Consider the following 12,535-nt stretch of genomic DNA (forward strand, 5'->3'; position numbering starts at 1 on the left):
GGATAACATTGGGAGAAATGCCAGATATAGGTGATGGGGATGGAGGCAGCAAACCACATTGCCTCGTACATACCTATGCAGCAATCCTGCATGTTCTTTACATGTACCCCAGAACCTAAAGTGCAATTATGTATGTATGTATAGATAGATAGATAGATAGATAGATAGATAGATAGATAGATAGATAGATGGGCTGGGCTGTGACATTTTGGGGGCTCACCAAGGCCGAGAACCATATCTTCTTTGAGTCCTGATGGCTAACAAGGTGGTGCTCCTTTCAAAATATGTGAATAAATTCAAGATGGCAAAGTGACATCAAGCTGTTTAGTTATGGTCCCATCACACAGCCTGTAGAATTTCTGTTCAGTGAGCGGGGCAGGGCAGTGGGCCTCAGGCGCCAGTCACTGAAGGAAATCCAAGCAGGCTTAGGAGGGTGTGTTTGTGTGTGTGGTCTGAACACATCAGTGCCCTCCTGGGCCAGGGCACCAAGATCCACTTAAAACCCTGCGGGTGAGGCATTAGACAGACAATGAGGATACCAAATCCAAGAGGTGTTTACTGTAATGAGTGTTCAAGGGGGTGTGGTAGGGTAGGGTTCTCCCCATCTGACCCTCCAGGGCCCTGACTCATTCTTCCTTGGGCTCAGAGGTGGAGCTGATATTTGTTCCTCCAGTTGGGCCCTGCTCCCCCTGGCCCTTGGAGTTTCCAGTGTCTCCAGACACTAGAGCCACGTTCCTCAAATAATTGATGTTGAAGCAGTTGACCTGTTCATCCCCAGGACTCAGGTCACAGCAGAGGGCAGGGTCTCGCCAGAAGTTACGTCGGGGACCACACAGATCATTGATGAAGGCTAATTTCTGATGAAGGAGAAAGGTAAAACAGATGATGGGGCAGGTAGGTGGTCCAAGGACAGATATGGATACTCAGGTGGCCAAAGTCCCCTTTTCATCAGCTTCTACTGCTCTGTCCCTGGTTCCCCTCCTGGGGCCCAAAGAGAATGAAAGCCTGCCTTGTACAGATGGATTTCTTGTGACTGACAAATGTGTACATCTGGAACTGCCAGAAGTTTGAGGCCCAGAGAAGGCATAATAGGAACTTAGAGATGGGAGCAGACCAGGTCAGAATGAAGACTTCCGGAACCAAAAAGAAATACCTCCCCTACTAGCCATTGTATCTGACGGCTGGTTTGAGGTACTAAAGAGAAGGGGTGGCCTGCAGTTCTAGCTCTTTCCCTCCCCTCCCTGCATTCCTCTGGAGACTAGAATCTGCATACTCACCTCCTCCTCTGCACAGCAGGCCTGTTCTGGAAATGGCAGGTCACAGCAGCGGGCAGTCATGTTGTGGATCAGCCCAGGAATATGTTTACTATGTTGGTGTGAAAGGGGCAGAGGTCAGGGATTTGGGGCCTCTTCTGACATCAGATGGTGCTAGGATATCATGATTTTGCTTTTCCAAAGCTGTCCCGAAGGGAAGTTTTGGGAAAAGGAAGAGAGTGGGGAAGGACTAGGCGAGACTTACTGCTTGGTGAGAACTCTGTGGTTTCCACAGAGGTGGCCCATGAGGTTGGGGGTGACTTGGCTGATGTCAATGGTCAAGATGTCCCGGTCGTAGTTGGGGTAGGGAGCCCGACTGGCAAAGCACTCATCCCGAGTAGGGCTGGGAGGGTAGTGGCAACACGAGTGGGGGTGGGTCTTTATGGCATGCTCCTGGTCACAGTATTTGTCAAGGGTATCCTCCCACTGTGGGCCAGAGAGAGGGAAGTCAGAGCTGGACACCTAGCCCCTTCTCTCCTGACCACTGACTTCCCTTATTGCCCCTGGCAACTAGATGAGGGGCTCCCAGCCCCAGGGGCCCAAAGGGGATGGCAAAGAATTAAGAGGGTTAGGAGGCAGCTGTGGAGGTGTAGGCTTGGGAAGGTGGACGGATGGGAGCCTGGATGAGGTTCTAAGCTGGCGCTGGGAGATGAGCTGGAACAGTGGATGGAGAGGGTCAGGTGAGGCCAGAGCTGGGCGGATGGACGGATGCATGTGTGGGTCATGAGTGAAGGAAGCCAGAGGTGTAGTATGAAGCTGGAGATTAACAGACTCAGGTGACGAACACATGGATGGACGGAGAGCCACAAGCAGATGAACGGGTGGACACGCTCACAGCAGAGGGTACACGGATGCATGGACCGGCAGGATCAGAGGTCGAAGATGGGCAGGCAGGCAAACAGGCTCCCAGGGAGACTGGGACGCCCACTTACGGCCTTCCATGTACAGGTGTGGTTGCTCCCCTGGCGGCAGCAGCGCTGGAACTCCCTCTCCAGCCGGGTCAGTGCCAGCAGCTGCCTTTGGAGGGGGTCAGTAGCTGGCAGGTGACGTGGCACAGAGCTGAAGCGCCTCAGGTGGCAGATGTTCTTGATATTGTCCAATGTGGGCTCCCCAGGGGGGAAAGGCAGCTCAAGACCCGAGGAAATATCAGGCTGCTGGCTGGGGCAGGCCTGGAGCTGGTAGTGTGGCTGGGGAGCTTTCTCCTGGAAGCAGGAGAACCGAGCCTCCCCCTGCCGTGTGCAGCACCAGTGGGGTCGGGTCTTGACCGAGAACTCGGCCTCACAGAATCGGCTCATTGTGTCCTCCCACTAGAGCAAGAGGGGAGGATCAGCCCACTGTCCACATTCCTGCCTTCCTCCCAGGCTCCAGGAAAGGACCCTGGGCATGCAGATAAAAAAAGAAATAGTGGCTGTCTTCTGCTCCCCTGGCACACTGGGGACCCTCAGAGTAGGGCCAGTGAATGGGACCTGAGGTTCCTCCAGACCCTAGTGTTCTAACCCTTAAAACACACATACTGCCTGGGGGTTAAAGGACACCCCCCGGCATCAAAAATTCAACCTTACCACAAGTTTGGCACACTCTAGGCGGTTTGTGTGGCTGCGGCAGCGGCAGCAGCGGGAATATCCAGTCTCCAGGAAATTGAGGGTCTCACCCTGGCGAGAGAGGTGGGAGTAGCCGGACTGTGGTAGGTTCCAGGGGCCATATACCACATGCTGACGGTCAGGAAGGCAGATTTGATTCAGATTGTCTGGAGAAGGCCGCCCAGGGGGGAAGCCATCCAGCCGGTGGCCCCAGCCCCCTCGGGACCGGCCCTGTTGGCAGTGCTGGGCTGCATTCCAGGACTCAGGTTCTGGATGATTCTGGTTCCCAAACGGAGCTGGTGTTCCTGGAATGGGGAAAACAGTGGGAAGGGGGGACATGTGGAGGAATCCACAAAGGCTGGATGAGCTGGGAGGACTGAAAGAATCTGGGGTGGAGAAAGGGTTGGGTAGATAAGGGGGAAATGAGAAAGAACAATTTTTGACTCTTCCTTTTAGAATGACTGAAAGGAAAAGAGAAGTGAAGTGTGAAAGGTGTCAGCTCACAGCCTACCCCCACTTTCTCCTGCTTTTCAAGGCTCAGGCTTCCTGCTCCTCTCCCCAGGGACCTGAGCGCTAAAGCAGGGGGGATGACAGACTAAAGCTGTCACTCATCCTCTCGGCATGGATTGGAAGATCATCCCCTCCTGATATGGAAGAGGTGGGTCTACTGGTGTAGAAGGAGTAAGCAAAAGCCATGTTGGGGTGGGCATCTCTAGCAGAGAGAGCCTGGCTAGTTTACATACACAAAGAACTCAGCAGAGAAGCAAGTGAAAATAGATGCTATTTTTGTCATTTAATCACATAACTTTCTAAATCAGGTATTTCCTCAGTTTTACAGATGAAGAAACAAAGGCTTGGAGAAGTATGTAACTTACCCAAGGTTACACAACTGGGCAGCTGCAGAGCCCACCCGTCTTGTCTGCCCCTAGGCCCACGCCCTGGGGGAAGGCCATGGGTAAAGGTGGGTAAAGAAGAGAGGGAGCTGCTTACCTTCCTTCTGTTCACTGGGGTGCTGGAGAGAGGGTGCCTCTTTCTGGAGGGGCACAGCTTCCTGAGGGAGAGGGGGACTATCTTGCACTGCAAGATAGGGGTGAAGGCACCAAGGAACAGATATCAGCCTGGTGTCAACAGGACCCACAGTGGGATGAAGGTGAGGGAAGGTGGGCAAGCGCTCACCTTCCTTTTCAGCAGGGAATCTGGCAGGTAGCAGTTCTTCCTGTTGAACAGGGGTGGTGTCCTGACAGGGAGGGGGCTGCACTATAGAAGGGAGAATGTGTGAGCAGCGCAACCTTTCTCCTAGCCAGGGCTGGGAGAGGGGGTGGGGCCTCTTCCCTCCTTTCCATCTGAAGGGTGGGATGTAGGCCAGATTAAAAACCTGGAGGGTAGGGTATGGGGTGACCTTACCTTCCTTCTGTTCCTCAAAGGGAGGTCCATGCTGAGAGGTGTCAGGGTGATCCGTGGGGAGGCTTCGGGACAGGGGTGGGGAGGGGGGAGCTGCGTAGCCAACTAGAGGCAAGAGGGGAGACATCAGAGCCCACAAAGCCTCCTGGAGTCCTGGTCCCATGCTGCTCCCCCAAACTGTTACCTTCTTGAAAGTGCTGCATGATGTGCTCTGGCCGCAGCTGCCTCTGCTCTGCAGTCTCAAAGCCTGGGGGGAGAAGGGCAAGTCAGGGGCTGCTGGGAGGGCCTTCCCTGGACCTCAGCAACGGATAGGGAGGCTGTAGAGATCAAAGGCGTAGGAGACAACCAAGACGGAGACGCCCCTCTGTATTCACCTGCCCTGGGTTCCCTAATCGTCTCCCAGCCCAAGCACCAGCCCAAACATACCTAGACATGACCGGCTGGGCTCTGAGAAAGCCTGTGGAGTTCTGATAGCTCCACCTCTACTGCCTCAGAGGCTGGATGTAGGGAGTGTGCCATACGGGATTGGGGACGGAGGCCCTCATTTCCTCTGCCAGCGTCTTTCCCTAACCCACAGTCTCTGCTGGGATGGTCTTTAGCTTTCAGAAGAAAAAGCCTGGACCTTGAGCTCGTTGGAGCCTCCCCCACCCATCTCCTCCACCCACCCTTCTCTTTCGGGCCCTGAAACATCTTTAGGACTTTGGCAAAGGAGGCTTCCTAAAGGTTGAGTGCTTCCCCTTCAGCCAGTGACAGCTCCTCCTTAGTTTAGGTCTCAATTTAGGGCCTCGGGGACTGGGACAGGCACAGGGAAGGGAATCACCTGTAGGTGATCTGCAGACACAAAAGACCAGGAGCTGGGAGGAACAATGGCATGGGGCTTCACAGGGAAGCAGACAGATCTACTGACATCCTTTCAGTGGCTTCCCGCTGGAGTGCCCTGGGTGTTTTTTTTTTTTCTTAGTTTCCACCCACAGCATTGAGGAGTTCCTGTTTTGTTTAGGCATCAAAGCAGATAAAGAATGTGTATATGCTGAATGCAGAGTAGGTCTATGGATGGATATCCCTCAACTCCTCCTCTCATCAGACAGGGATTCAGTCAAGGCTTGCTAGGCCAGCAATCGGGGTTTTGAGCAGCCTGAGGGCCCCTTTTCCCTCCTTTGCCTGCCCCACCAGCACCCTCCCTACATGCTCCTCAGCAGGGGACTCTCATTCTGTGAACCCACCCCCCGCTCAGCTGTCCATTTGACTGGGATTCTGTTTCTTGGCAGCAGTTTCTAGGAACCCCTCTCCTTCTGTACCCCTGCTCTCTGCCTCTTTGGTTAAAGGCTCCAGTTCCCAGGCTCACTTTGGGCCTGCTCAGAAAAGAGAATCCAGAGAGCCACTCTGCTAGTGATAAGCCATCTGGGATGCCTGGTCCCAGACCCCTGCTATGTGAGCCCAGACTCCTTCCCAAGTGCAGACCCTCCAACTCACCTCCCTCAGAGGCAGCAGAAGCGACAGCCAAATAGGCCAAGACCAAAGCTGCTCTGGCTGTGGTCCCCATCCTGGGGCAAGAACTGACCACTGGACACCCAGAGGTGGGTCTTCTTAGGCAGGTGTAGATGTGAAGGACCGGTTGCTGGAGCTTGTCTGGGAGCTGTTATTGCTATGAGCTTCAGGACTAGCTCTTCTTTTATAATTGTCTGGTGTGATCTCCCGCCCTCCTCAGCTTCCTGCCATGACTCAGTCCCAGCTGCTCCTCCTCTGGAAGCCACTCCTTCCAAGTCACCCTGAAGCCTCCTCAGAGGATTGAGAAGAATGGGACTGATGGGAGGAGAACATTCTTATGACCCCAAGAGAAACTGATTCAGAGAATCAAGGGCAAGAGGTGTTTGAGCCCCCAGTTTGTGCCTCAGTTTCTCCATCTACATGCTGCCTTCTGTGGAGAGGGTATCTCCCAACCCACAAACTGGGGTTGGGGAAACAGGGCACAAAGGAGTTTATGGGGGGAGCAGGACACCTATCCAAGGGATCTCCCCTACCAGTGCGAGGTCTGGACTGTCCCTTTACAATTTCCCTAACTCTCTGGGACAAGAAAGAGGGAGACAAAGTGGAAGTTCCTTTTATCACCCCTCTCTGGAGTCAGAGATGAAGACACATGCCCAGCAGCTTCCAGTTTATTTCATTTATTTATTTTTGAGACGGAGTTTCACTCTGTCGCCCAGGCTGGAGTGCAATGGCACAATCTCGGCTCACTGCAACTTCGGCCTCCCAGGTCTCCTGCCTCAGCCTCCAGAGTAGCTGGGACTACAGGTGTATGCCACCATGACCAGCTAATTTTTTTGCTGTATTTTTAGTAGAGATGAGGTTTCACCATGTTAGCCAGGATGGTCTTGATCTCTTGACCTGGTGATCCGCACACCTCAGCCTCCCAAAGTGCTGTGACTACAGGTGTGAGCCACGACGCCCAGTCCGGTTTATTATTTTTTTTAATTTTCCTCACATCAAAACAGTGACAGCTTCCCTCCCTTTGTGTGGTCCCCAAACCATGTATCTTTTCAGGAGAGCAGACACATGCCTCCACCTAGTTCTGCAGTTCTGGGGGCTCCACACTGTCAGCTGGGCTGGGGCCTCCCATGGAAGGGAGGCTGATGGCTCTCGAAGGTTTTTGTCTCATCTGCATACAAAGGGTCAGAAAATTTCCTCGGCATTTGGGACCCTGGTGTTCTGTAGCTCCACCAGCCGCTGCACAGCCTCAGGCAAGCTCCACTCCCCAAGGAGACGATTATCTCGAGTCCGAATGTTCACTGTTCTCTTACTTTGCTCTTTCTGGCCAATCACTGCAGGAAAAGGCAGTTTGGGAACCTCAGGGCAAATCCATCCAATGGGATAGTTTCTTTTGCTCTGCAGAAACTTGAGATACCTAAATCTTTAGGAAAGGTGGAAGCAGAGCCCAGAAATGGTTCACAGAAAGGACGTATTTAGCTGCGCCTGCAAAAGGCTAAATGGCCAGTCCCTCCCTCCTCTCCGGAGGAGATAAGGAAATGCTTTAGTCCCTGCAGGCCTTATTGCTTCTGGTCAGGAGCCCCGGAGTCAGAGACATTTAGAGTCAAGCAGAGAAGGACAAACACTGAGAAACCCACAGAGAGAAACCTGTGTGTGTGTATCTGAAGGGGCTATTAGAGGAAGGGGAAGGTGGCAGGAGTGGTGTGGCCTTCACACTGCCCCACCTCCCCCCAACCATTTCTGACCCTTAGAACAGTTTTCTCTCATCAGTCCCATTCTGGCCCTTGGTGTCTATTAGGGCTGGATTCACAGACTGAGGGGACTCTGCTGAGGAGGATGAATGCAGGGGCTGACTGGGCAGTAGGGGAGGGAAAGGGGCCATATGCAAGTCCATGGGATTGCGGCACAGCCTGCTCTGGGTGCAGATGGGGTAAGTGGGGTACGTAAAACTCAAGAACCAGGTCATCTGGCAAAGGAGTTTCTGCTCCTGGCCTTCGAGATAGAGCTCTGAACCGTGGAAAATGAAAAAAGGGAGCATGGGCAGTGCCAGAATTTTCTCCCTAAGGCCTTTCTCCTCATCTCTTAGGGCTGACTCCATCTAGGTCCAGAATAAACAAGTATAATGAAGACCGTATTAGCCCTCTCATCCCTTTCTCTCTGATGCTTCCTTGGTTAATTAACCTAACAGACACCAAGAGCTAGAGTGGAGTTAAAAACAGGAAAACTATTTTGAGGGTCAGAAGTGGTTATGGGGAGGGCAGGGCAGTGTAAAGGAACACAGGGCCTAAATGAGTCAGGTGTCCTGAATCCTGGCTCCTACCCCCTCAGGTAATGAGCCCCAATTAACCCAAATATATATTACCAAACTTGATAAACTTAACAGCAAGAATGCAGATGGCAGGTGGGAGAACATCCGCCCTGAGGTTCAGCTTACCAAACTGAAAATTGTAGTGGGCAAGCTGGGCCCGACGGATTCTCCGGCTGAGGGTCCGTCTGGAGTCCGCATCCAGGTCACAGACCAGTCCTGCAGCCTGCAGGCTCTGCTGTGTCTGCGACAGAGGTTTGGTGTCAGGAAGTCAATTTATTGGAAAGCTGAGGAACTAGAACAATCTGATGCTCCTTTCCCTCAATTTCCCCATCTGCTCCTCCTTCCTCTGCCTTGGGGCTCTCCACTTCTCACCAGCAACCTCTCCTCATTTCATCTCCACATTGAGACCTCCTCCCCATTCATCCCCAACCCCACAACTTTTCTGTCTGTCTCCTACTGGAGACAACCTCCCAATTATTTCCTCGACTTTGCCTCCTAGCCACTGCCCTACCCAACCAGCTGCTCAACTTTGGTACCATCCATATCCTCAATTCTCTCTAGAAAGGAAAAATAAAACTGTGTCCTCAATCCCATTTTTGTGCCCAGTGCTCTTTTGGCTTTCAATATGTTAATTTGTTTAATTTTCGTACATCTCTACAAGGTAGAGATTAGTCACATTTTTGAGATACAGGATTTCCAGCATTTAGGACAGCAGCCACTGCAGCCCAGTCTTGTGGCTCCAAGGGCTGTGCTCCTTCCTCCACCACCTGTGCAGCCTCTTCCTGCCCACTGCCGGGCACCAGACTCTCTACTGGGCCTGCTTCTGCCCCTTCCCTTACCCCAACTCCTTACCTCCCTGGCATACTCCTCTTGCTCAGTCCCCACAGGGATGACCACCACCTGGAACGGGGACAGCCACAGTGGCCTGGTTGGGAAAGAACAGATGATGACAAAATATTCACTCTGGCTCTGGCCAGAAGTGTGGTTATATGGAGCGGATTTGAGGAGGAAAGAGGCTGGCATATGAAGGGGGCAGGGTCTGGAGCATAAACTATCTGGTTTGGGGCCAGAACAGAAACCCAGGGTCAGAGGTCTCACCATTTTCCCCTGCAGCTTTCTGCCAGCACTCCCAACAGTCTTTCCACAGAACCAAGCACGGCTCGGTGAATGAGGACTGGACGCTCCAGGGCACCCCCTTGCCTTGAAAGGAAAAAAGGGGGTGGATGGAATGGTGGAAGTGTCACAAATTGTGTATCCAAGATCACCTTCCAGTTTTTAAGAAATATTCAGCTCTGGCAGGAGAGGGTGTGGAGGGTTTAGTTTTAGGGCCAAAGGCAGAGGAGGAGTTATAGACCTATTCCATGGGCTGTCAAGGGAAAAGAGGATAGGGCAAGGTTTTATACCCCTTGTACTGAAGGTCGAATCTCAGGGGCAGTTGGAAGTCAAGCTGAATTGTCCCACACTGATGTGGCCGGCCCAGGGCATCGTGGAGGTGCACATCAATCTACAGGAAACAGATGGGAGGGCACGAGATAAGCCAGAAGCACTATCCAGAACCATTATCCGTGCCATCCCATCCTTTAACCTACGCTCATCCTAGGCTACTGAAAGATTCATGTCACCCAGCTCTATCCTACGCTACCCCTCCACTTCACTCTACTCCATTCATTCTGGGAGCAGTTCTCAGCAGCTCGCTCCGCTTAATAATGGATGGTATAATATTACCAGATGTTCTCAGAAGCTCGCTCCGCTTAATAATGGATAGTATATTACCAGATGTCCACACCTTGACCTCTCAATTCCTTGAGCTTCTCATCTCAGCGATCTTCATCACCGCCCAAACTATGGCTGCACCCTGTATCCTGTCATCTCCCCCAATGGCTGTGTCTCTGAAACAGTCCATCAAACTACTCTGATTACTGTTTCTTGGTCAGCCAGCTCTGACAATTATTCTTTTTTTTTTGAGACACAGTCTTGTTCTGTCATCCTGGCAAAAGTGCAGTGGCACGATCTCAGCTCACTGCAGCCTCCGCCCCTCGGGTTCAAGCAAATCTCCTGCCTCAGCCTCATGAGTAGCTGGGACTTCAGGTACTTGGCACCATGCCCAGCTAACTTTTTTTTTTTTTTTTTTTGAGACAGAGTCTTGCTCTGTTGCCAGGCGCCAGGCTGGAGTACAGTGGCACAATCTCGGCTCATTGCAATCTCTGCCTCCTGGGTTCAAGCAATTCTCCTGCCTCAGCCTCCCTAGTAGCTAGGACAACAGGTGCATGCCATCACCCCCAGCTAATTTTTGTATTCTTTAGTAGAGACAGGGTTTCACCATGTTGGCCAGGATGGTCTCGATCTCTTGACCTTATGATCCACCTGCCTCGGCCTCCCAAAGTGCTGGGATTACAGGTGTGAGCCACCTCGCCCAGCTGTCCAGCTAACATATATATATATATATATGTTGTTTTTTTTTCAGTAGAGATGGGGTTTCACCATGTTGGTCAGGCTAGTCTAAACACCTGGTCTCAAGTGATCTGCCCACTTCAGCCTCCCAAAGTGCTGGGATTACAGGTGTGAGCCACCACACTTGGTCATGACAATTACTCCAATTATTGGCGCTTCAACCCTCAGGTTCTTTAACTCTTCTTTTTCTTTCCCATCCTCAGGCCCCTCCCACCTTTGTTTCTTTCCCCATGAAGATGTACCATTTTCCTTAGTTCCTATGTACCTACATCTGTGGCCCTGCAAAAGAACTGCTCAATGCTGCCCAATATGTCACAAACCACGCAGATGCAAAAGCAGAGATTGATGCCACCATGGAAGACAGTGTTTCGAGATTCAGCTGGTCCTTGGCTATTGCCAGCAATCCTTTGGGCTGCCCTCATAAGCTCTATGCTTTGTTCTCATGAATTTTCCAGCTGTTTGCTCTCTCTTTTCATAGCAGTATCTTAGTCAACAACTTATTAGATTGATTCAACATAGTACACTTTGTGCACTTTATGACTGTTATCTCTGCAACCGTAAGCACATTGTTTCACCTCTCTCAATGTTTTTCTTAGTAATAAAGATAGTTTATTTGCCTAGTATTATTGCTGAAATAAATCATAAGGCACAATTTCATTAATGTTAATGTTTTCATTTACTAACTACTTATTGAAGCAGCTAAATACCATATGCTGGAATAGACACTTGGGACACGAACATGAGTAATACACATGTTACCTGCATAAAAGACCCCAGCACAGTGAACAGCAACTTTGAGTACTCAAAAGATTTTAGCCAGGCGAGGTACAATGGCTCACTCCTGTAATCCCAGCACTTTGGGAGGCCAAAGCAGGCAGATCACCTGAGGTCCGGAGTTAGAGACCAGCCTGGCCAACGTGGAAAACCTCGTCTCTACTAAAAATACAAAAATCAGCTGGGTAGCAGGTGCCTGTAATCCTAGCTACTCAGGAGTTTGAGGCAGGAGAAACACTTGAACCCAGGAGGTGGAGGTTGTAGTGAGCCGAGATTGTGCCATTCTACTCCAGCCTAGGCAACAACCCAACCTAACAAAACAAAAATTAGCCAGGTGTGGTGGCGCATGCCTGTAGTCCCAGCTACTTGGGAGGCTGAGGCAAGAGGATAGTTTGAACCTGGGAGATGGAGGCTGCAGTGAGTCGAGATCTGCCGCTGCACTCCAGCCTGGCAACAGAGCAAGACTCTGTCTCAAAAAAAAAAAAAAAAAAGATTTTAGCAGTTTTTGAGTAATTTCCTTTCTCTCCATATCTTCATTTTTATTCAGTTTTTTGAGACAGGGTTTCATTCTGTTACCTAGGCTGGAGTGCAGTAGCTTAATGATAGCTCATGCAGCCTCAAAATCCTAGGCTCAAGTGATCCTCCCACCTCAGCCTCCTGAGTAGCTGGGACCACAGGCACACACCATCACACCCAGCTAATTTTTAAATTTGGTTTAATTTTTTTTGTAGAGACAAGGTCTTACTATGTTGCCCAGGCTGGTCTCAAACTCCTGGATTCAAGTGATCCTCTCACCTTGGCCTCCCAAAGTGCTGGGATTACAGGAGTGTGCGGCCACCCCCAGCATTTTCTTCATATCTTCAGTCCCCTCACCGACAACTCTCCTCCACTCTCATTTCAGCAAATGATCCTGACTGATTCTGCCTCATGAAGAATTCAGATAACTGATACCATGGGATGGGAAAAGTCTCAACTTCCTGTCACCATGCCTATAAACGTCCTTACATTTGCCTTCAGCCTTTCCTTCCACCCTGGATACAATGGCAGTCGTGATCCCTGATATGAAGGCTTCTCAATCCCACCTCAAACCTCTCCAGGAACTTCCCTTTACTAAAACTTTTTTTACAAATTCAACTTCTCCCTCCAAGCAGGCTTCCTCTCATCATAGCATTTATTTTATTTTTCATTTTATTATTATTATTATTATTATTTTTTTTTTTTTT

The 12,535-nt window shown here is 51.0% G+C and overlaps 2 protein-coding genes and 1 long non-coding RNA gene across 6 annotated transcripts in view; 1 reads left to right on the forward strand and 2 right to left on the reverse strand.

Annotated features, from left to right (window-relative positions):
* Positions 1 to 536: 536 nt before the first annotated feature.
* ECM1 (extracellular matrix protein 1) lies at positions 537 to 6,436 on the reverse strand. Of its 3 annotated transcripts, XM_032267553.1 has the most exons (10): positions 5,768 to 6,436; positions 4,479 to 4,541; positions 4,298 to 4,399; positions 4,070 to 4,150; positions 3,884 to 3,970; positions 2,876 to 3,198; positions 2,246 to 2,620; positions 1,519 to 1,739; positions 1,278 to 1,365; positions 537 to 857 (listed from the first exon to the last, which is right to left on the reverse strand). In XM_032267553.1, exons 1-10 carry the CDS (start codon positions 5,835 to 5,837, stop codon positions 627 to 629), a joined length of 1,641 nt encoding a protein of 546 aa, XP_032123444.1. In that variant the 5' UTR covers positions 5,838 to 6,436; the 3' UTR covers positions 537 to 626. The 3 variants fall into 3 exon arrangements, with proteins under 3 accessions (XP_032123444.1, XP_032123445.1, XP_032123446.1); XM_032267554.1 differs by lacking the exon at positions 4,298 to 4,399; XM_032267555.1 differs by lacking the exon at positions 2,246 to 2,620.
* LOC116542547 lies at positions 3,194 to 11,199 on the forward strand. Of its 2 annotated transcripts, XR_004265257.1 has the most exons (3): positions 3,324 to 3,551; positions 3,724 to 3,854; positions 10,742 to 11,199. It is a non-coding gene; the product is annotated as an uncharacterized LOC116542547 (long non-coding RNA). The 2 variants fall into 2 exon arrangements; XR_004265256.1 differs by having other exon boundaries at positions 3,194 to 3,854.
* The window catches only part of TARS2 (threonyl-tRNA synthetase 2, mitochondrial), a 15,745-nt gene continuing 9,958 nt past the window's right edge, over positions 6,749 to 12,535 (reverse strand). Inside the window, exons 12-16 of the mRNA XM_032267556.1 lie at positions 9,491 to 9,591; positions 9,186 to 9,287; positions 8,940 to 9,012; positions 8,214 to 8,328; positions 6,749 to 7,113 (exon numbers count right to left, since the gene is read on the reverse strand). Coding sequence (XP_032123447.1) covers positions 6,965 to 7,113; positions 8,214 to 8,328; positions 8,940 to 9,012; positions 9,186 to 9,287; positions 9,491 to 9,591 — 540 coding nt within the window. The 3' untranslated portion in view covers positions 6,749 to 6,964. The remainder of the gene's footprint in view (positions 7,114 to 8,213; positions 8,329 to 8,939; positions 9,013 to 9,185; positions 9,288 to 9,490; positions 9,592 to 12,535) is intronic.

The sequence above is a fragment of the Sapajus apella genome, unplaced genomic scaffold (genome assembly GCF_009761245.1).
Source record: "Sapajus apella isolate SASKATOON/1434 unplaced genomic scaffold, GSC_monkey_1.0 scaffold169, whole genome shotgun sequence".
Classification (NCBI taxonomy): domain Eukaryota; kingdom Metazoa; phylum Chordata; class Mammalia; order Primates; family Cebidae; genus Sapajus; species Sapajus apella.

What these genes read in the sequence shown, in the direction of transcription:
- ECM1 (XM_032267553.1), bottom strand. Translation starts at nt 5,837, where the DNA reads ATGGGGACCACAGCCAGAGCAGCTTTGGTCTTGGCCTATTTGGCTGTC. An exon ending in ACACCTGTACATGGAAGGCC is followed by an intron (nt 1,740 to 2,245) that starts GTAAGTGGGCGT and finishes TCTGGCCCACAG; the next exon opens with TGGGAGGATACCCTTGACAA. An exon ending in CACAGAGTTCTCACCAAGCA is followed by an intron (nt 1,366 to 1,518) that starts GTAAGTCTCGCC and finishes ACACCAACATAG; the next exon opens with TAAACATATTCCTGGGCTGA.